Genomic DNA, 21,090 nt, shown 5'->3' on the forward strand with positions numbered 1-21,090 from the left:
TATAAGAACTGCTAAAACAAGCTCTAAATCTTAAAACAAATCCTCAAAATACACCAAAATAGAACCTATTAAAAGCATAAATCTCACAAGACCTATATAACAATAGCACAATGAAAACAAACAAACAAACAAACAGACATTCAGGCAACAAATCCTATGATAAACAGAATAGTACCTCACATCTTAATACTAACATTAAATGTAAATGGCTTAAATGCTCCACTTAAAAGATACAGAATGACAGAATAGATAAGAATTCATCCACCAAATTTCTACTATCTTCAGGAGACTCGCCTAACACATAAGGACACACATAAGCTTAAGGTAAAGGGGTGGAAAGAGATATTCCATGCAAATGGACACCAAAACCAAGCAGGAGTAGCAATTCTTATGTCAGACAAAACGAACTTTAAAGCAACTGTGGTTAAAAAAGGACAAAGAAGGACATTATATAGTGACAAAAGGACTAGCCCAACAAGAAAATATCACAATCCTAAACATATATGCACTTAACACTGGAGCTCCCAAATTTATAAAACAATTACTACTAGACCTAAGAAATGAGATAGATGGCAACACAGTAATAGTGGGGGACTTTAATACTCCACTGTCAGCACTAGTCAGGTTATCAAGACAGAAAGTCAACAAAGAAACAATGGACTTAAACTATACCCTAAAACAAATGGACTCAGCAGATGATTACAGAACATTCATGTGCTACAGAATATACATTCTACTCATCAGCACATGGAACATTTTCCAAGATAGACCATATGATAGGGACAAAATAAGTCTGAGTAAATTTAAGAAAATCGCAATTATATTAAGTACTCTCTCAGACCACAGTGGAATAAAATTGGAAATCAACTCCAAAGGAACCCTCAAAACCATGAAAATACATGAAAATTAAATAACCTACTCCTGAATGATCACTGGGTCAACAATGATATCAAGATTAACATTCAAAAATTCTTTGAATTGAATGATAATAGTGACACAACCTATCAAAATCTCTGGGATACAGCAAAGGCAGTGCTAAAAGGAAAGTTCATAGCCATAAATGCCTACATCAAAACATCGGAAAGAGCACAAACAGCCAATCTAAAGTCACATCTCAAAGACCTAGAGAAACAAACGAACTCATACCCAGCAGAAGAAAAGAAATAATGAAGATCAGAGTAGAATTAAATGAAATTTAAACAAAAAAAAATGCAAAAGATAAATGAAAACCTGGTTATCTGAAAAGACAAATAAAATTGATACACCATTAGCAAGATTAACCAAGAAAAGAAGAGAGAAGATTCAAATAAGCTTGATTACAAATGAAACAGGAGATATTATTACTGATACTACAGAAACAAAAAATATTATTCAATTATAGTATGAACTCCTTCACACATATAAACTAGGAAACCTGAAGGAGATGGATGAATTCCTGGAAATATGTAATCCTCCTAGATTAAACCAGGAAGACACAGAAACTCTGAACAGACCAATAACAAGCAGTGAGATTGAAATGATAATTAAAAAAACTTCCCAACAAAATCAATCCAGGACCAGACGAATTTATAGCTGAATTCTATCAGGCATTCAAAGAAGAATTGGGACCAATCCTATTGACACTATTCCACAGGATAAAGAAAGTGGGAATCCTCCCCAAATCACTCTATGAAGTCAGAGTCAACCTAATACCAAAATCAGGAAAGGATATAACAAAAAAAGAACACTACACACCAATATCCCTAATGAACATAGATGAAAAAATCTTCATAAAAATACCAGCTAACCGAATCCAAAAGCATATCAAAAAGATAATGCATCATGATCAAATGTGTTTGATACCAGGGATGCAGGGTTGATTTAACATATGCAAGCCAATAAATGTGATACACCACATAAACAGAATTAAAAAGAAAATTCACATGATCATCTCAATAGATGCAGAAAAAGCATTTGACATAATCCAGCATTCTTTATGATTAAAACCCTCAGCAAAATAGGCATAGAAGGGACATAACTTAAGGTAATAAAAGCCATCTATGACAAACCCACAGACAATGTTATACTGAATGGGGACAAGCTGAAAGCATTCCCCCTGAGAATTGGAACAAGACAAGGATGCCCACTTTCACCACTTCTATTCAATGTAGTACTGGAAGTCCTAGTCAGAGCAATCACACAGGAGAAAAAAATAAAGGGCATCCAAATTGGTAAAGAGGAAGTCAAACTGTCGCTATTTGCTGATGATATGATTGTGTATGTAGAAACCCCTAAAGACTCATCCAAAGAAACTCCTACAACTAGTAAATAAATTCAGCAAGGTTTCAGGACACAAAATTAATGTTCACAAACAGTAGCTCTGCTGTACACCAAGAGCAACCAAATGGAGAATCAAATCAAGAGCTCAACTCCTTTTATAATAGCTGCAAAAAAAAAAAAAGAGAAAGGAATATACCTAAACACGGAGGTGAAAGACCTCTACAAGGAAAAGTAAAAAACACTGCTGAAAAAAACCATAGATGACACAAACAAAGGGAAACACATCCCATGCTCATGGATGGGCAGAATCAATATTGTGAAAATTATCATATTGTCAAAAGCAATCTACAATTTCAATGGAATTCCATCAAAATACCACCATCATTCTTCACATAACTAGAAAAAAAATCCTAAAATTCATATGGAACCAAAAAGAAGCCCACATAGCCAAAGCAATTATTAAGCAAAAAGAACAAACCTGGAGGCATCACATTACCTAATTTCAAACTATCCTATCAGGCCATAGACACCAAAACAGAATGGTACTTGTATAAAAATAGGAACATGAATGAAACAGAATCAATAACCCAGAAATAAAGCCAAACACAGCCAACTGATCTTTGACAAAGCAAACAAACAAACAAACAAACAAACAAAAACATAAAGCGGGAAAGGACACCATTCAACAAATGGTGCAGGGATAATTAGCAAGCCACATGTTGAAGAATGAAACTGGATCCTCATCTCTCCCCTTATGCAAAAATCAACTCAAGGTGGATCAAAGACTTAAATCTAAGACCTGGAACCATAATGATTCTAGAATATATGATCAGAAAAACCTTTCTAAACATTGGCTTAGGCAAAGACTTCATGACCAAGAACCAAAAAGCAAATACAACAAAAACAAAGATAAACAGATGGGACTTAATTAAACTAAAAAGCTTCTGCACAGCCGAATAAGCAATCAGCAGAGTTAACAGCCAATCTACAGAGCAGGAGAAAATCTTCACAACCTATACATCTGAGAAAAGACTAAGATCCAGAATCTACAAAGAACTCAAACAAATCAGCAGGAAAGAAACAACAAATACCATCAAAAAGTGGGCTAAGGACATGAATAGACAATTCTCAAAAGAAGACAGACAAATGACTAACAAGCATACGAAAAATGCTCAACATCACTAACTATCAGGCAAATGCAAATCAAAACACAATGTGGTACCACTTCACTCCTGCAAGAATGGCCATAATGAAAAAATCAAAATAATAGATGTTGGCATGGATGTGGTAAAAAGGGAACACTTTTACACTATTGGTGGGAATGTAAACTAGTACAACCACTATAGAAAACGGTGTGGAGATTCCTTAAAATACTAAAAGTAGATCTATTGTTTGATCCAGCAATCCCACTACTAGGTATCTAATGAGAGGAAAAAAATTCATTATATGAAAAAGATATTTGCACACACATGTTTATAGCAGCATAATTTGCAATTGCAAAAATATGAAATCAGCCCAAATGCCCATCAATCAACAAGTGGATAAAGAAAATGTGATATATATGTAAGTATGTGTATATATACATATATATACACCATGAAATACTACTCAGCCACAAAAAGGAACTAAATAATGGCATTCACAGCAACCTGGATGGAACTGGAGACTATTATTCTAAGTGAAGTAACTCAGGAATGAAAAACCAAACATTCTTATATTCTCACTCATAATTGTGAGTTAAGCTATTAACACACAAAGGCATAAGAATGATACAATGCATTTTAAATATGATACAATTAATTTTGGGGACTTCGGGAGAAAGGCTGGGAGGGGAGTGAGGGATAAAAGATTACACATTGGGTACTATGTACACTGCTTGGGTGATGGGTGCACAAAAATCTCAGAAATCACCACTAAAGAACTTATTCATGTAACCAAGCATCACCTGTTCCCCAAAAACCTATTGAAATAAAAAATAAAATTTAAAAAAGAGACATTACTATAAAGTGTAGAAAAATATTTCATTAATTACTGATAAGCACATTCTCTTCCAATAGAATATAAGGATTAATTAAAATACTTTTACAAAAGAATTCTATTTATTTTAGCAAGTTATTGTAAAAAAAATGTTAAATGTTAGTTCTTTCCAAATAAATTCATAAATGCAACATAAAGTCAATTAAAATTCCAGTGAGAAATTGTAGACACAATGCTTTACAGTTCTTTCTTTACATCCACAGAACAGTGTTTAATCGATTTTTATGTGCCATATTCATTGCTGCAAAACTAGTGTCGAGAACATCTAAGCACTCTTAAAAATAAATATCTCTCTGGATCAGAAACCGAACAGAAGGCTGGAGGTCAGGTCTCAACCTGTTGGCTGGTGGGTGCTGGGTTTAAATTCATAAATACAGCTGTGAATTTGACTACCCATCAAGTTACAATGAGTTTGTTGTAGTGGGAAAAAAGAAAAATAGATGCCTGGGGCCTTTTAACAGAGTACTGAAAACAGAATGGGATATGAGGACATCCATATAAGGAGGCACAGCACAGGAGCGGTGTGTGGAGAACAAATCGCCAGAAACTGGCTGGGAAATTAAAGATCTAAGATTTTAGTTTGTGATATTGAGCCCAGTTTGCTGTTAGGATAAACTTGACAGCACACAAATCAAAGAGCAAATTGAGCACAGAGAGGTTTAGAGCAGGTGATTACTTCTTGCAGTAGAGAGAAAAATCATTAACATTAGTCCTGATCAGAGCAGGGGAAAAGGGAAGACACGCTACCATACAGGTGCAGAAAGGGCCATGAAGTCACCATGCCCTGAATGTTCCCAACCAAGCGCACAGTTTAGAAGGAGATGAAGAATCCCTGTGAAACGGGACTGAGGTAAGAGTGACATACAGGAGTGCATGAGTGCATGTTACCCACAGAGGCTGTAGGGATCATCTGGCCTCAGGCAGCCTCTGAGTGTGCAGGGTGCCCAGGGACCTCGCGTATGTTAGAGCAAGGGGAATAAACATCTTGCCTACTCCTCTAGAGGCGGCTTTCTTGGTTTTTAATGTGTTCACTGTCCCACCCTGAAGGAGTCATGATCACCTGAAAAAGGAAGTCTGGGTGGTAAAAAGAGGGAAACCATCTGGCCGCTTAGGCTGATGGGCACATTTGAAGCTTTATCCAGAGGATAATAAAGAAGAACCACCCCTTTGCCATTTCTTGCTCCCCTTAGTTCCATGTGCAGAGAGGAGCTAGGCACTTCCAATCCACTCTGATACGTCCCAGGGAGGTCTGCCTGTGGCTGCTCTGTGATAAGACCTCCTTGACCCTTTACTCCAGCTGGAAGTACTGAGCTCAGTTCATTCATATTTGGAAACTTTTCCCCCCTTCAAAGAAATTGGAAGGTAAATTTGGAGGAAAATGATGTTTTCAAATTTTATTCCACAGGACTGAGGGAATGCTGGGGGTTCTCTGGGCTTGTTATCTCTTTAAGCAGCAAACGTGATGAAATCTGGATCTTACCCCATGGGAGTCCTGATGATAGCATGTCCTGAAGTTGGAGAAACTTCACCATTCAGCATTTTGAAAGTGGTGCTCTTCCCAGCTCCATTCACCCCTAGAAGTCCAAAGCACTAAGAGGAAATAAAGTTAAGTAAAGCACACTCAATCAAACAAGCTAAATAAATAGAACAAGTTAAATAAAATCAAAATTATATTAGAAACAGCACTTGCTTTTAGCCAACTCTGGGTTGACTTTGTTGGTTTGTGTTATTTGTGGAGTTTTAAAATGACAATATCGTATAAAACACTGTATAGATTACAAAGTCCTCTCAAAATCATCATGGCACTTGAGTGGTATAAGAATTTCAGCAGTAATTTACAGACAATAAATTCATGTGTGGAAAACTCAAGAGGATGAGAGTAAATGCCAACTATCCCAAATTATGCAGAGATAATATAATATTCTTTGGAAGTCACATCATTATAATTATTACTCTGATTTCATTTTTGTATATTTTAAAGTTTTGTTTTTTTTGTTTTTTGTTTTTTTCTTTTTTGAGTCGGAGTCTTGCTCTGTCGCCCAGGCTGGAGTGCAGTGGCCGGATCTCAGCTCACTGCAAGCTCTGCCTCCTGGGTTCACGCCATTCTCCTGCCTCAGCCTCCCAAGTAGCTGGGACTACAGGCACCCACCACCTCGCCCGGCTAGTTTTTTGTACTTTTTATTAGAGACGTGGTTTCACCGTGTTAGCCAGGATGGTCTCGATCTCCTGACCTCGTGATCCGCCCGTCTCGGCCTCCCAAAGTGCTGGGATTACAGGCTTGAGCCACCACGCCCAGCCTAAAGTATTTTCTTAAAAGATTCCATCTTCTACTGTATATACGTGTGTGTGTGTGTGTAGTGCTCATAGCTTTCTTATGTATCTTCTTTTTCCATTGAAGAGGCTGTAAATTCCTGTAAATTCACTCCTAACTCAGAGTCTAGGCTAATTCTGATATTAATTCTATATTCTGACATTGAGCATAGAGTTAACTCAGTTCTTGATCCAATCTCGCCTTACAGCCAGCGTGAAAAATGGCCTTCTTGCTGTCTTTTCTACACTTTGTCTCTATCATGTGCCTCATCATATACTGTGCCTGAGAGTCCACCTTGGTGACTGTGTCTCTCTGGTTCTGTCAATCTCCTGCCAAGACAGGTGTTTTCTGATGGCTAGGAGCTGCGATCTACGGATACAAACTGGCTTCCTGGCTTCTCAAATCTTGGAAAGTGACTGCTTCTGGATTTTCTGCCACCAAGCATCACCTAACCATCACATAACCCTGTTTTGGACCTCTGGATTTCACAACTCCCCTGAGTTGCTACCTGCTTCAATTACCATGTTTTCCCCACTTGCCCTGCATCTCTCCCACCATCTGCAAGGTGAGTCCGTCTCCCTCCAGGCCTACCCTGTCCATGTCCCAGGGTACACCACCATCAGCTATCCAAATTCTACCAATGCTTTAAGGCTTAGCTATAAACCACCTTTTTAATAAAGTTCTCCCCACGTACCCTGTCCTCCCACCTTTCCTTCCCTGCCTACCCAGCCACCGTCTCTGGACAATACCACTCACGTACCTTTCAGTTATTTTTAGAAAATACTTTAATATATACAAAAATGAAATTGGGAAGATAATAATTATTATGATGCTGTGCTTCCAAAAAATACTATATTATTATATCATTGTCCCCGCCTTGGGACAATGCTCATGCTCCCATGTAACATAGTATATGCTTATGATATTTTGTTTCCTAATTGATTATTAATTTCTAAATGGAGAAGGACATATAGTCGATGACAGTTCAGGTAATGACGAACTGCATACACAATGGTCATCTTACAAGATGACAATACCATATTTTAACTATACCTCGTCTATGTTTAGATACACAAATACTTGCCATTATGTTGCAATTGCCTACAGTATTCAGCACATGCTATACAGATTTGTAGCATAGGAGGAATGGGCTACACCATACAGCCTAGGCGTATCATAGGCTATGCCATGTAGGTTTGTGAAAGTATATTATATAATGAAATCACCCAATGACACATTTCTCAGACTATATCCCCATTGTTAAACAACACAGGACTGTATCTCAGTCATTTCTGTATTTTCCACAGACTCTTGCATAGCACTCTCCATCTAGGTCATTAAACTGTAACGCTTATAAGAGCTTAAGAGAATAAAATCCAACTTTAAATGGCATCTTGGATCATTTAAGAAACCTGGAGCATCATTCTTATCAATGTTTTACAAGTTTCTCTCTTAGCCCTGTTGGGACTCAGAAAATAATACCCCAAAGTGAAGGCCTCAAAGGCAGCCTCAGAATCAAAAGTTTTTCTCTGACCTTCCCTGCCCTGCTGTCTCCGGCCCCTCTTTCTCCCCTGAGGCGGTCATAGAAACTAGAATCTCTTTTCCTCAAAGCCAGCCATAAAACCTAAAAATATTACCCTAACTTCTCCCCCCTGACGTATTTTTCAGTGCAAAAATTAGCCCTAAAGAAGTTATCTGACCTACCTTGTTTGACTGTAGGTCATAAGACAGACCTGCATTCCAGAGAGGGTCCTGCCCCACACCCAGAAGGAAGCAGCAGAAAACCACACACCACCTGTTCTCACTTATAAGTGGGAGCCGAACAGTGAGAACACGTGGGCACAAAGAACAGAGAACAACACACACTGGGGCCTGTCAGGAGGATGGGGGAAGGGAGAGCATCAGGATAAACAGCTAATGCACGTGGAGCTTAATACCTAGGTGATGGGTTGACAGGTGCAGCAAACCACCTTGGCACACGTTTATAACTATGTAACAAAACTGCATGTGCTGCATGTGTATCCCAGAACTTAAAATAAAATTTTAAAAAATAAAAATAAAACATCTAGATAGTATCTCAAAAAAAAAAAAAAAAAACAAAAACAAAAAAAAAAACATCTAAACAGAGAGGCCTTGCTGGGCTTCCCCTCTCAGTCTAAGAGCATTAATTGGGTCATACTATTTTTGTCCAGCCATATTTCTACATGGCTGTCCGTATTTGGTTGAACCTAAGCATAAATATAGACAGTTTCCCTGTATCTTTCGATCTTCATTTCAACTCTTATTTTCTCTAAATCTGAGCTGCTCTTGTAGCATGTAAAACTATAATCAAATAAATTCATAGGTTTTTTTTCCTGTTAATCTGCCTTTTGTCAGTTGATTTCCAGTGAACTTTGGCCCCCCCACACTACTTTGCTTCAAACTACTATGGAAAGGTACTGGCAAAACTCTAAATAATCATGAATTTTAAAGGAAGGGTTAAAAAAATAGTTCAATAAGATGGGTAAGATTGAATAGCCAGTCTTAGAGCAGAAGCTAACAACTACTAAAAAAAAAAAATTCTTTCTTAACATTTTGTCCTCATCTACCAGAAATCATAGTTCAGAGAGTAAGAATACGCCTGCATTACTTCAGATTGGTTTCTTGGCTTCTCTTTACCTCAGAATAGTCATATCTGAGACACCTACTGTCAGATCACAAGTAGAACATAAATACCAATCAGATAACAATATAACCTATTTTGAATTTCTCAGGAGCTGGGAACAATATGAATGCAAGGTGCTTTTTTATTTTTAACAGTTAATTGAAGGCAATCACTTCCAGAACTGATTTCCCTTTACACATTAAGCTCAAATCAGGAACAATTTATATGACTTCTGTCAGTTCTGATTGAACATTATAACTAGAATTAATGTCTTACCTGTGAGAAAAAACTTCCTGAGCTATTGCTATGGTGGGTGAGTGCTCTTTACCTTTTCAGAGTAGCATTTTGCCAGATTGGCTTAATTGGACACTTAGAGTATTGATGTCCCAGTAAGAGATAAAAGTGGTCCTTAATTAGATTAAAAGAAAAATTTCCTCAGCAAAAGTTATCCCATAGCCCAAGTCATAATTAAAACTATGCAATCACATGAAATTTTTAAAATTATAAAATGAAATAAATCCTATCAATCAGCCAAGTTTTTACTATGAAATAGTCAACAGACCTTCTTTTGGTTCTGCTCCTACTGATTTTGTAGGAATTTCCAAAATTTGAAGGCTATTTTTGGCTCTGATTTCAAATATTCTGAGAATAACACAAGCAGATCAGCAATTAGAGTTGCACAGGTTCACAACAGAAGAAGATTAAAAATAGAAGCTTCATTACCTCTCCTTTTGGTATGCCCAAACTAATATCTTGCACAGCAATAATCTTCTGGAAAGAGCGTCGATAGTGTTTACTAAGGTTGTATAACACAAGAATGTCTCCACTGGTCCTTCCTTCAAACACCCTCATTTCCTCTTTTTCAACATCTATATCCTTGGAAGATTTGACTATGCCTTGGAGAGTAGATTGACCCCTGGGAAGATGAAATCAGAGTGAATTCACACCTGGCAAATGATACCGGAATAGTCTAGAAGAGGGAAAAGGGTCAGAGATTTGTAAATAATGGAAGATACTGCCTTTGGACTTCTGCACAATCAACTTTGTCCAGAGCACCCCAGTTCTGCCATCCTGATTATCAGGCAAGAATCCATTTTTATTGTCTAACATAAATGAAATATACATGTTCCTAAAAGATATTGAAATGGATTGACACTAAACTACAGCTAGTTTTGAATTTTATGAATAATAAAGTCATGCCAGACTTTTATACTAAATGTCAAAATAGCTTATCACAAAATTATTATAAGGCATTTACCTAATAAGCACTTTTACTAAAAGAGCCATTTAATAAATTAGACTGCATATAAAAGTACTCAAACATTGTAAGTTTATAGTATATGTTGAATCATATAAAAGGATTATGTAACCAGCACTTGCACAATACTTTGCAAAAAGTATTCAATAAGTATCTATCAGAGTAATGCAAATTTCATTTTCAACTCTTATTTTCTCTAAATCTGAGCTGCTCACTTTTTAATCTTTATAATTTTCAATCTGACACATTTAACTTTCAGATAAATTTCAATTTCCCCTGCAAACTATAATACGCCATTTTAACTATTAAAATATATTTAAAATATTAATCATTTAAAATATATTTGATGATTATATTTTAATGATAACCACTGAGTTAGTATCATAACCAAAATCAGTTACCTGGCTTTGACAATGTAAATTGCCATGTAGTATATCATTATATTATCATTGGGAGAAGCTAGGTGTAAGGTACATTAGCAACGTTCGATAATAATTTTATAACTTCTTCTGATTAAATTATTATAAAATAAAAAAGGTATCAAAAATAAAATCCAATATTCATGGCAAGCTCCCAGTATCCCTGGCAACTTTTCTTTATTATTTTTCCACACCTGAAATCACCATTTGACAAATATATAATTTATTCTACACAGAACACAGATGATGAGAAAAATAGCTAGACACTCAGAATTCTATCTTATATGACCTCATTTATATAACGTTCAAAGGCATGAAAAATGAATCAATAAAAATAAAAATAAGGATTACAGTTACCTAGGGTGCAGCTATTGATAGAGAAGTTTACAACAGGCCATCTGAAGTGTTGGTAGTATTCAGTTTATTAGTGAGAGGGGGTTACATGAGTGTGGTCAATTTGTGAAAATTCATTGAATTTTACACTTTTCTGCTTGAATGTTATTTCCCTTCCCCAGATGATGGTGTGTTTATTGACCTTCCCCCTGTCCTGGACTTCCAGAGGTCTTCACACTCCAACAGGAAGCTGTGCCACCTGTATTCCCTCCTGCCTGGCAGAGCAGTACTCACAGCAACCCACATTAGCTTGCTCATCCTCTCCTCAGGAGGATTACCGGGGAAGCTTTATGAACAGCTCCTGGGTCTCATCCCCAGAGCTTTTCATGGCAGAGTTCCAGGAAGGGGCCCAGGTGTGCACATTCATTTACATCTCCTCAAGGCATTCTGGCTGGTGGAGACAATTGACTGAGGTTACTTCTGATCCACCCACTCACAACAATCCAGTGTCCTAACACAGGAATCCAACTATGCCCAGCAATGTGCCACTTAGGTATCCTCTAATTGAAAATGACTAACCAATGATCTCTATATTAAATAGGAAGAATTCAGATGGGACCTAGGTATAGTAGGATTTTCCAGATATGCAGTATATCTCACATCTGAACCGTGTGGCTGTTCCAACCCAGCCAGCACGTAGGGTATAGAGAGCAAAAGTGCAGCTCCAGGCAGGAGACAGAAAAGGCAGGAACTAGGGTCCAGGTCCTAATGGAAACCTGAATTCTTGGCAAACAACCCAAGGCCAGCAGCAGGACAGTGGGACAGCTGGACAGGAGCCAGCGCAGGTTAGGGAAGGACAGCAAGGAAGTGGGATCTCAGCACTCACGTCCAGCAGTGGGTGCAGGTGACAGGGGCCCTGCTTAGGCTGGGAAGGCAGGATCTATCCATTCCCAGTTGCACAGGGCAGGGTCTTCCTATTTTCTTCCAAGATTCAATTATGAGTCGCATATCAATACTATAAAGCAACATAGATGTGCCCTAATAGAGAAAGAGGGCGTAACAGAAACACTGAGAAGGCATCAGCCCAGCCCCAGAGTCAGGGCAACAAATATCCCTGTGGGGATGGCAGGGGGATCACAAACACCTTCACTGAGCAGAAGGCACCACACTTGACAGGGGGGTGGGGAGCTTGCTAAGAACCTTGGGCTTTACCTTTCAAACAATGATTAGTGGTTTAGTTAGATCTGGGTTTTAAAAGTGAATTGACTGGGTCATGCAGTCATTATGACAGTTATCCATAAAACGGTAGTAAGCAACTAGTGTCTAAATTCACTTAAATTTCTTTGCTCTGTAACTTTCATGTAGAGAAAAAAACTGACTCTTTACTGTGGATAACAAGGACATTATTCTAAAATACAATTCAACTTATACTTACAACTCCAGAAAGTAAAGGTAATACAGATTTTTTTCTTTAAAGAAAAATCTTTTGATACTATAGGAAAATGGAGTACCCTGAAATCTGCCAAAGGGGATCCTACATTCTAGGTTTTTAAAATAGACTAAACTAGTAAGGGACATCAAAGAACAAATTATGTTTAAAAGACACTCCGTATTTTACTCCAGGTTCATTCAGCTATTGGAAATCTGCAGACTCCCGGGTGACGTGGCCAATTCAAAAGCACATTGGGATTTATATTCAAAATTGTGCCTACTTTCCTTTATTAAAAGGGGTTATGTAACAAAATATGTCAGGAAATGGCTGAAAGGAAAAATAATTCTATGAGGGGATCACCATAAATCATTAATCATGTGTCTTTATAATCCTTAATAGATTTTCTAGTGACATGGTCTTAATTGGTAATTTCTCCAAAAAGGATTCCTCCCTCAAGTAGAGGTCAGAAGGAAATACATAGCTCTTGGAAAGAGCAGGCCAATGAACCCAGACACTTGGGTATGGAGGGGAAGCCATACCATTGTGGACCCTACACAGGAAAACACATTGCTTCCTTATGTAGTTCAAATGTCTTATCTGACAATATTTCAGATATTCTTGCAAGGCCACATTAAATCCTATTTATAGTAGTAGGAATGCATGTGTGTGCATGTGTGTGCATGCATGCGTATAAACCACATTATACATCTACATGTCTACATATGCCCCGTGCTACTGACTTTCGACCTCACCTGACAAAGATGAGAACACAGCAGCATAAGCAACAAGATCCAGCAAAGGACATACAGAAATCTGTACTGAATTTTCCTATCTTCCTGCTCCCAGAGTTCTTGGCATTTAGTCGCAAAAATAATCATTGCGGTATCAACCAAATTTACCTTAGCTGCTTCAACGTAACAGAGAAATTCAGCCATTTCAAAGTGAAAATACACTGAGACAAATAACTGGAAACATTATCTCACAGCTTGGCCCCTGATCTTTTGAAATTTTCTTTCCTGGTGTCAGTAACTCACACCAATCAACATGTAAAAAAATAATAAAATCTTAACGCATTAGAACTATGTATAATGCTGATCAGATACAGTTTTTATTTTACAACCTCCAGGATGAATTTTTCTCTTCCTCTCTTTTTGTAGGAGTAAGTGCAGCTGAGAATGAGCCCTTAGGAACCCACCTTGGCCATTGCAGAAGGTCCCAGTGTAGCAGAACTCTCAAGAGGAGAAGTATTGTGCCCTGTGTGGCCAGTTCCACAAAAATCCAGCCCAGAAAGTCCATCTTAAAGGGACTCACATAGGAATCAATGCCGAAGCTGTGGGTCAGGTCATATTTGATCTGATTATAGCAGAGTTCTATCAGTCCTTGACCAAGGCAGAATTGAGGAAAAATAGTAAAGACCCACTTGAGGACATCATAGATATTTTGTAAATTCTGTACAGTGAAAAAAAGAAAAAAATCCAATTAAAAGCTATTCTCTTTTTCATAACATATACCAATAACTTCTTTTTCTCCTTAGTTACTCTGTGTTCCAAGTCTTCCCTATCCCAACTACTCACTGATATTCTCAGACAGCCATCAAAACAAAGCAGATCCTTCTTGAGATATTAGATCTACTGGTATTTACCTTTCAAAGTTTTCCTTGCTTGAGAACAGTGATGATTTTTACATCTATTTTTAAGGAAATCACAATGATCTCTACACAAGTATGAACAAAAGTGTTAGCAATATATGAACACTGCGTTAACAAATAATCCATACATAAAAGGGGGATGCAGCTGCACAAACTCACAGAATAACCATCCATAAGTGTTCGATTTAGGATTATGTGAAAATTTTGCAAATGATAATTATACAAAGAAATAAATTAGGAAACACAAGTGTTTGCTCACCCTACATCCCCCTCACTCCAACAGGAAGCCTCACCAGTGGGAAAGAGAGATGTTCCAGATCTTGTGTTTGAACTTAAAATGTGTCATCATATAAACTGTGATTTGGTAACAATGAAAATGATTTCATTAACACTATAGTTTGTAAACACAATGGTTAAATACTGGTTACACTAGATATTAAGACTTACTGTTGACCTTTGTGGAAGATGCAGTGGCAATTCCTCAAAGATCTAGAACCAGAAATACAATTTGACTCAGCAATCCCATTACTGGGTATAAACCCAAAGGAATATAAATCATTCTATTCCAAAGATACATGCAGGCATATGTTCACTGCAGCACTATTCACAATAGCAAAAACATGGAATCAACCCAAATGCCCATCAATGATGGACTGGATAGATGGATACACCGTAGAATACTATGCAGCCATAAAAACGAAGGAGATCATGTCCTTTGCAGGGACATGGATGGAGCTAGAAGCCATTATCCTCAGAAAACTAATGCAGGAACAGAAAACCAAACACTGCCACTTACAAGTGGGAGCTGAACAATGAGAACGCATGAACACAAGGACGGGAACAACACACATTGGAGCCTGTTGGGGGATGGGGTGGGAGACAGAGAGCATTACAAAAAATAGCTAATGCATGCTGGGCTTAATACCTAAGTGATGGGTTGATAGGTGCAGCAAACCACCATCACACATGTTTATCTATGTAATAAAACTGCACATGCTGCACATGTACCCCAGAACTTAAAATATTTTTATTTTTTTTAGACAAAAGACTGATCTGAGAATCCAGTCACCTTCCTTGGTTTCCTTCATTAATTCTATAAGAATTAATGTCACAAAGCTCCATAACCTACAAATGAAAATTTGAAATTATTTGAAATAAACATTTGAATAATGTTGCTTCCTAAGCAAATAATATCAAAATAAAAGAGCAAAGGAAAAGAAAGACCCAAACAAAAGCAATAAGCTACTTTTTATTATTTTTTACCAACTGATGTACATCCATTTTCGGCAAACACCTCATTGCTGTTGATTTTTTTTTACAAGTAAGCAATACTGTTTATAAATAAAAGTAACAATGCCTTTCCACTTGCCACACAGGTAGAACCTTATGAGTGGAAAGGTTCCTGGTCCGCTTCCTCTTTGGATATGGACAATTCTCCTTCCTTTTTCTTTTGGAGCTAAATCTCACTTCTGTGACTCCACTCCCCAGGGCAGCTCTCTGCTTCCAAGTTCCTCAGCACTAGGATTATCTACTATGAGTCTCTTTTCAGTTTCACCATGGTTCATGGTTGACATTCTCATGGTTCATGTCATGTTAGAGATCCGATGAGGGAGGAGGAAAATTGTACACTATCTCTACTGATTTCGATTTTCTTCTCAAGCTAAAGCCAATTAATTGTTCTGCAAGTTTTCTCTTTAAAGTGTAGACATATTAATATAAATCAGTGTCAATAATAAATCTGTAAAAAATCACCAAAATAGATTATTACCTTCACTGAATGCATAATCGATGTTTACAGAGTTCACCGCTTCTATCAAAATAGGAAGCACAATAATAAAAACTAATGTTAGCTATCATTGGCAAATCTACTAAGTCTCTGAAAGTGCAGCCATGAGGAAGTAGACTCATCCCAATTAAACAGGCATCAGCCCCTGTTTGATTTTAAATGAGAACTGCAGCACATGCTTCAAAACTAGGAGCTCAGTAGCTTTTCCAGGTCATTTTCTCAGCCTCTGAGTTGGCCAAACATTTGGGAACTACTGAGGAATCAGACTCCATATAAACAGCAAGGAATCAGGAGAGAACAGTGTGGCCAGAGCTGAGAAAAGAAAACAGAATGAAAAGGATTGCAATAACGAGGGCAGAGGAAAGTGCAAAATCTGAAGTCCTTACCTCCAGGTAGCACCGGGGATGCTGAGGGGCTGAAAGATGTATTAAAGCAGAGGCAAAGACCCAGGTAGGCCTCACTAAGGGAGGAGACAGGAGTGAAAGGAATGTGGCAGGACGAATGGGTTCAGCTTGACCTAGACACCTGCTGGAGATGACACTTAAAAAATGACTTGCCAATCAGAACGGCCTATTGGAGAGTGGCGCTGATCTCACAAGGAGAAATTCTTCCTGACCATGGGCCTTATGCTCAGGAAAGCCCTTGGCTGCCACACTTGGAAAATAGCAAAATTAAATTTGTTCCAGAAATCACAGAGAAGAGGGCAGAATCCCCCAGATCATCATTCAGACATGCTGTCCCCTGAGAGCATGATCAGCTGTGGTATGGCCCATCCTACCTTGTAGAGTCTGACCCTAACAATAGTGAACATTGAGAGGGCGTGTTTCAATGACTCACTGTTCCGCCATTCATCCGTAATTCATCAACAGTCTCTGATGAAAATGCTGGGGATATGGCAGTGAACATCTTCATGACTCTACCTTCAAGAATGGAGTGGCTGAAACAGCACATCTTTTAACCAATTGTTGCTAAGCCTTTTTATAATGGCTTTTATAATGGCAACATGTTTTTTGTTAATTAGAATCAATTTATCTTTCTGGAGTTTAAAGACAGTGGATACCAATGCATTTCCATTGAATTCCAGTTGGAAAAGCAACAAGAGACATGAGTTAACACCGTCTTTGCACTAGAGGTGCAGAAGTGTAGAGGTGATGCTACAAAGCTACTGACCTTAGCTTTGGAGATGATGGCTAGCAACCGGGGCATGACGGTTATGAGCATGGTACAAAGGCCAAAGATGAAGTTTAGTGAGACATAGGAAATGAAAGCCACGTCTGAACTGGAGAAGATTCTGGACATCAGGTACATCCACGGAAGAGTTGCATATCTGAAAAGTAAAGTAAAAAGTCATGTTTGTTTTACTGTAATATTTATAGTAGTTTTCTCTTATCTATGGCAGATACATTTTAAGACCTTGGGGTGAATCCCTGAAAATGCAGATATTACTGAACCTTATACACTATGCTTTTCCCCATACATGCAACCTATGATAAAGTTTGATTTATAAATTAGGCACAGTGAGAGAGTAAGAACAATGACTAATATAAAATAGAACAATTACAGTAATATGCCAGCATGCCTACTCTAGCACTTTGGGGCCATCTAGTAAAACAAGGGTCTCCTGAACACAAGCACTGCCAGGCTGTGACAGTCAATTTGGTAACTCACTGACTCCCAGATCTGAAGTGAGGATGTGCTGGACAAAGGGGAAATTCACGTCCCTGCCAGGACAGAGCAGGACAGTACAAGATTTCATCATGCTACTCAGAGCATTGTGCCCTTTAAAACCGATTAATTGTTTATTTCTGGAATTTTCCATTTAATATCTTGAGACCACAGTTGACTGTGGGTAACTGAATTCTCTGAAAACAAAAATGCAGATAAGGGGACAGCCATAAGACTGAATTATAGATGCAATTTTATTGGCCCAGCAATTTTTCCTCACTTGGTGAACAGAAATGAACTTTACATAAATACATTCCATGGTATTTTTCGAAGACAACACACTCTTCCTGGGGCTTCAGAGGACTCTGCAATGCAATAGAAAGAACACAGGATGGGGTCACAACACACGGGCTGTACATGGGCCTGAACTCGTTGGCTCTGTGGCCTGGAGAAAGTCAGCTGACTTCTCCAACTTTTCTTCCCCAAAAGGAGCTTCTTTGCTCTGCTTCTCGTCAGGAAGGCAGGAATAATACTTAGTTGTTATATTGAGAATTAAAAGATACCAAGAATATAAAAAGCTGCAGAGCTACATAAAAAAATAAGGCCTAAAAATAAACACTGAAAGCCTTCTTCCAGCATCCATTGCACAGAGGTACCATCTGTAACTCCTCAGAGTGCCCTATTCTTCCTTTAGCCCCCAGCAACCCAGGAGACAGCACTGTAACCATCATCTCACAGGCAAAATAATGGGGATTTGCAGAGTTCAGACACTTGATCAAGCTTTGCAGGTGACAAGTAGGTGAAGCTGAACATGGGGTTCATTTCCATGTGGCCACAAAACCGGGAAGTAAGAAGCATTGCTAAATATTGAATCCTAGAAGCAGTCCCCACATGTGTCAGATGACATCAGGATCTAAGATACCACCCAAACGTCCCTAAAAGGAAAACATCTCATTTTCTTCATTCTGTCTCCACCATTCTAGAGCCAGGTTTCACTCATGGCAATTTCCCTCAGCTCCTTCCTGAAATAATACCACTGCACCCAATAAAGGAAACACACTTTGAATGATGGTTTCTAATATCAGCAGAGAAGTCACTGATTTTGAATCACAACTTTCCCGAAGGATTCTCATGTATCTGGAGCTCCAACAAGTTCTCTGCTCACTCAAGGTAAATGTATCACTGTTTTCTTATGGTGAATAATTGGCTTAACATGAAACATTTCAGTGCCTGCAAAATGTCTGAGATTTTCTTAATATGTTAACAAGTTCTGAAAAGCATGAGACTTCAAAATGATATAAGAGATTCCAGGCCTTCAAGTTAACTCTTAGTCTAGTATACACTCCCTTTCATATGATATCTATGATATTGGAATGCTTTCCTGGGTTAAAAGATACATTCTCATAGTTCATTAGATATATATAATATGATATATAAAATCATATAGTGTTTTAGACACTCAATAGCAATCTGCTTCAAAATGTGGGCATGAAGATAATTCTTTCAAAGCACAAAATGGAGGCAAGAGCTGTTCTAAAGCAGTTGCTGCATAAGATAATCAACTAATTAAATCAAAATAATTACCAGAGAGGTAAGTCATGACTTCTTAGGGCTGTACATTATCAACACCTCTGTCTGAAATAAACTACCACAGACAGAATTCAAAACCCAACACATATTCACCCACGCCACACACCTCCCCTCTTTCCTTTATTGTCCCTTCTGAGACAAAAATCAAGTGCTACACTCTGTCATGCGACTGTTTTGAGAATCAAATGAAATCATAGAATTGCAAGTAATTTTGCAATGAAAACATAAGCAGTAGTAGAAGTTTGTGAGCCAAATTTTGGGGCAGCTGTAACTGCCATAAAATTCATTCTAAGAGTGAATGAAAACCCTCTCCAACTTATAACTACCGATTCTAACTCTACATTCTGGAACAACATGTGACAAATTGCTTTTCTTTTCCATGTGACAGTCCTTTAAATAGCTGAGGATAGCCATGTTATTCCGCTTAAACCTCCACTACAAAAGACTGGGTCTTTCTCTGCTCCTTTAACAACACGATATTCAACCAGCTCTCTCTGTTAAATTTTGCATTGTGGAACTTAGGGGAGTTTAGGTAAGGCCACCTCACAGAGAACATGATGTGGTTGGCCTGGCACAACACACAGCAAGATTATCATCTGCTTTGATCAGCATCTCCACATTCAGCAATACAATCTAAGGGTGCAGCAGCCTCCCTGTCTTGCTGTGGAGCCCGCATACCCGATCTGCACTTGAGGGACTAATTAGCACCTCAACACTAGGCTCTACTTCCTTTGAGATGGTTCGGCATCTGTACTTTGTTATTTATTACATAAGGTTTCCATGCTGGGTTATGTCATTTAAATATTTGACAAGTGGATCAAAGCGTTATTTAAGAAAAACAAAGAATCAGAGACATAGTCCTAAATGAAGTTACACAAGAGTTCCTGTTGCTAGATGAATGAAGAGTCTTTCAGTGTGGTTTTCAACTGGCTACGATTCCATCACTTTTTTTACTACATTTTCATTAGTTATCTTTCAAATGCTTGGCTCAAATGAACATATTCGCAGTTCCAGTCTCCTTTCTTATAAGAAAAAATGAAATTGGCTTAGAGAGCATAATTTATTTTTTTGTGAAAATTACAGTGAATTTCAATAATCTCCAGGCTTTTATTAAAATATAATATCATTTTAATGATTTTAAAATTTGCTAGAGATTGACCTACTCTTCACAACATCATGGAATTTATGTGGGAAGAAAATTCCCCTTTTGAAAACCAGCCACTTCCCCATGCTCTGTGAATTTCCCAAGAGACCAAACAGGATTCTGTAATCTCATCTTTTGGCACTAAATATACATCAAATGTGTTCTTAAGGTTTCAATTTTTATGTAAGCTAGGCTCTGTTTTCTTTCATTCATTTCAGATGTTACTTCCCTCTTTTGGATGCTAATTATCTCTGACTCTCCCTTTTGTAGTTTAAATAACAAACTGTCCTTGATAGAAAGAAGAAAAACAATAAAACTGCTATTGGGCATATTTGTCTTGTTATCTCTTAAAAGAATCAATTCATGTATACTATCCCTTATTCTTTTTTTTTTATTATTATTATCATACTTTAAGTTCTAGGGTACATGTTCATAACGTGCAGGTTTGTTTCATATGTATACTTGTGCCATGTTGGTGTGCTGCACCTATCAACTCGTCAGCACCCATCAACTCGTCATTTACATCAGGTATAACTCCCAGTGCAATCCCTCCCCCCTCCCCCC

The 21,090-nt window shown here is 38.0% G+C and overlaps 1 protein-coding gene across 1 annotated transcript in view; it reads right to left on the minus strand.

Moving 5' to 3' along the window:
- ABCA13 (ATP binding cassette subfamily A member 13) overlaps positions 1–21,090 on the minus strand; it is a 410,641-nt gene that overhangs the window by 132,525 nt on the left and 257,026 nt on the right. The window contains exons 37-40 of the mRNA XM_074036523.1: positions 17,298–17,454; positions 13,889–14,142; positions 9,975–10,167; positions 5,777–5,886 (exon numbers count right to left, since the gene is read on the minus strand). Of these exons, the coding sequence (XP_073892624.1) occupies positions 5,777–5,886; positions 9,975–10,167; positions 13,889–14,142; positions 17,298–17,454 (714 nt within the window). The remainder of the gene's footprint in view (positions 1–5,776; positions 5,887–9,974; positions 10,168–13,888; positions 14,143–17,297; positions 17,455–21,090) is intronic.

The sequence above is a fragment of the Macaca fascicularis genome, chromosome 3 (genome assembly GCF_037993035.2).
Source record: "Macaca fascicularis isolate 582-1 chromosome 3, T2T-MFA8v1.1".
Classification (NCBI taxonomy): domain Eukaryota; kingdom Metazoa; phylum Chordata; class Mammalia; order Primates; family Cercopithecidae; genus Macaca; species Macaca fascicularis.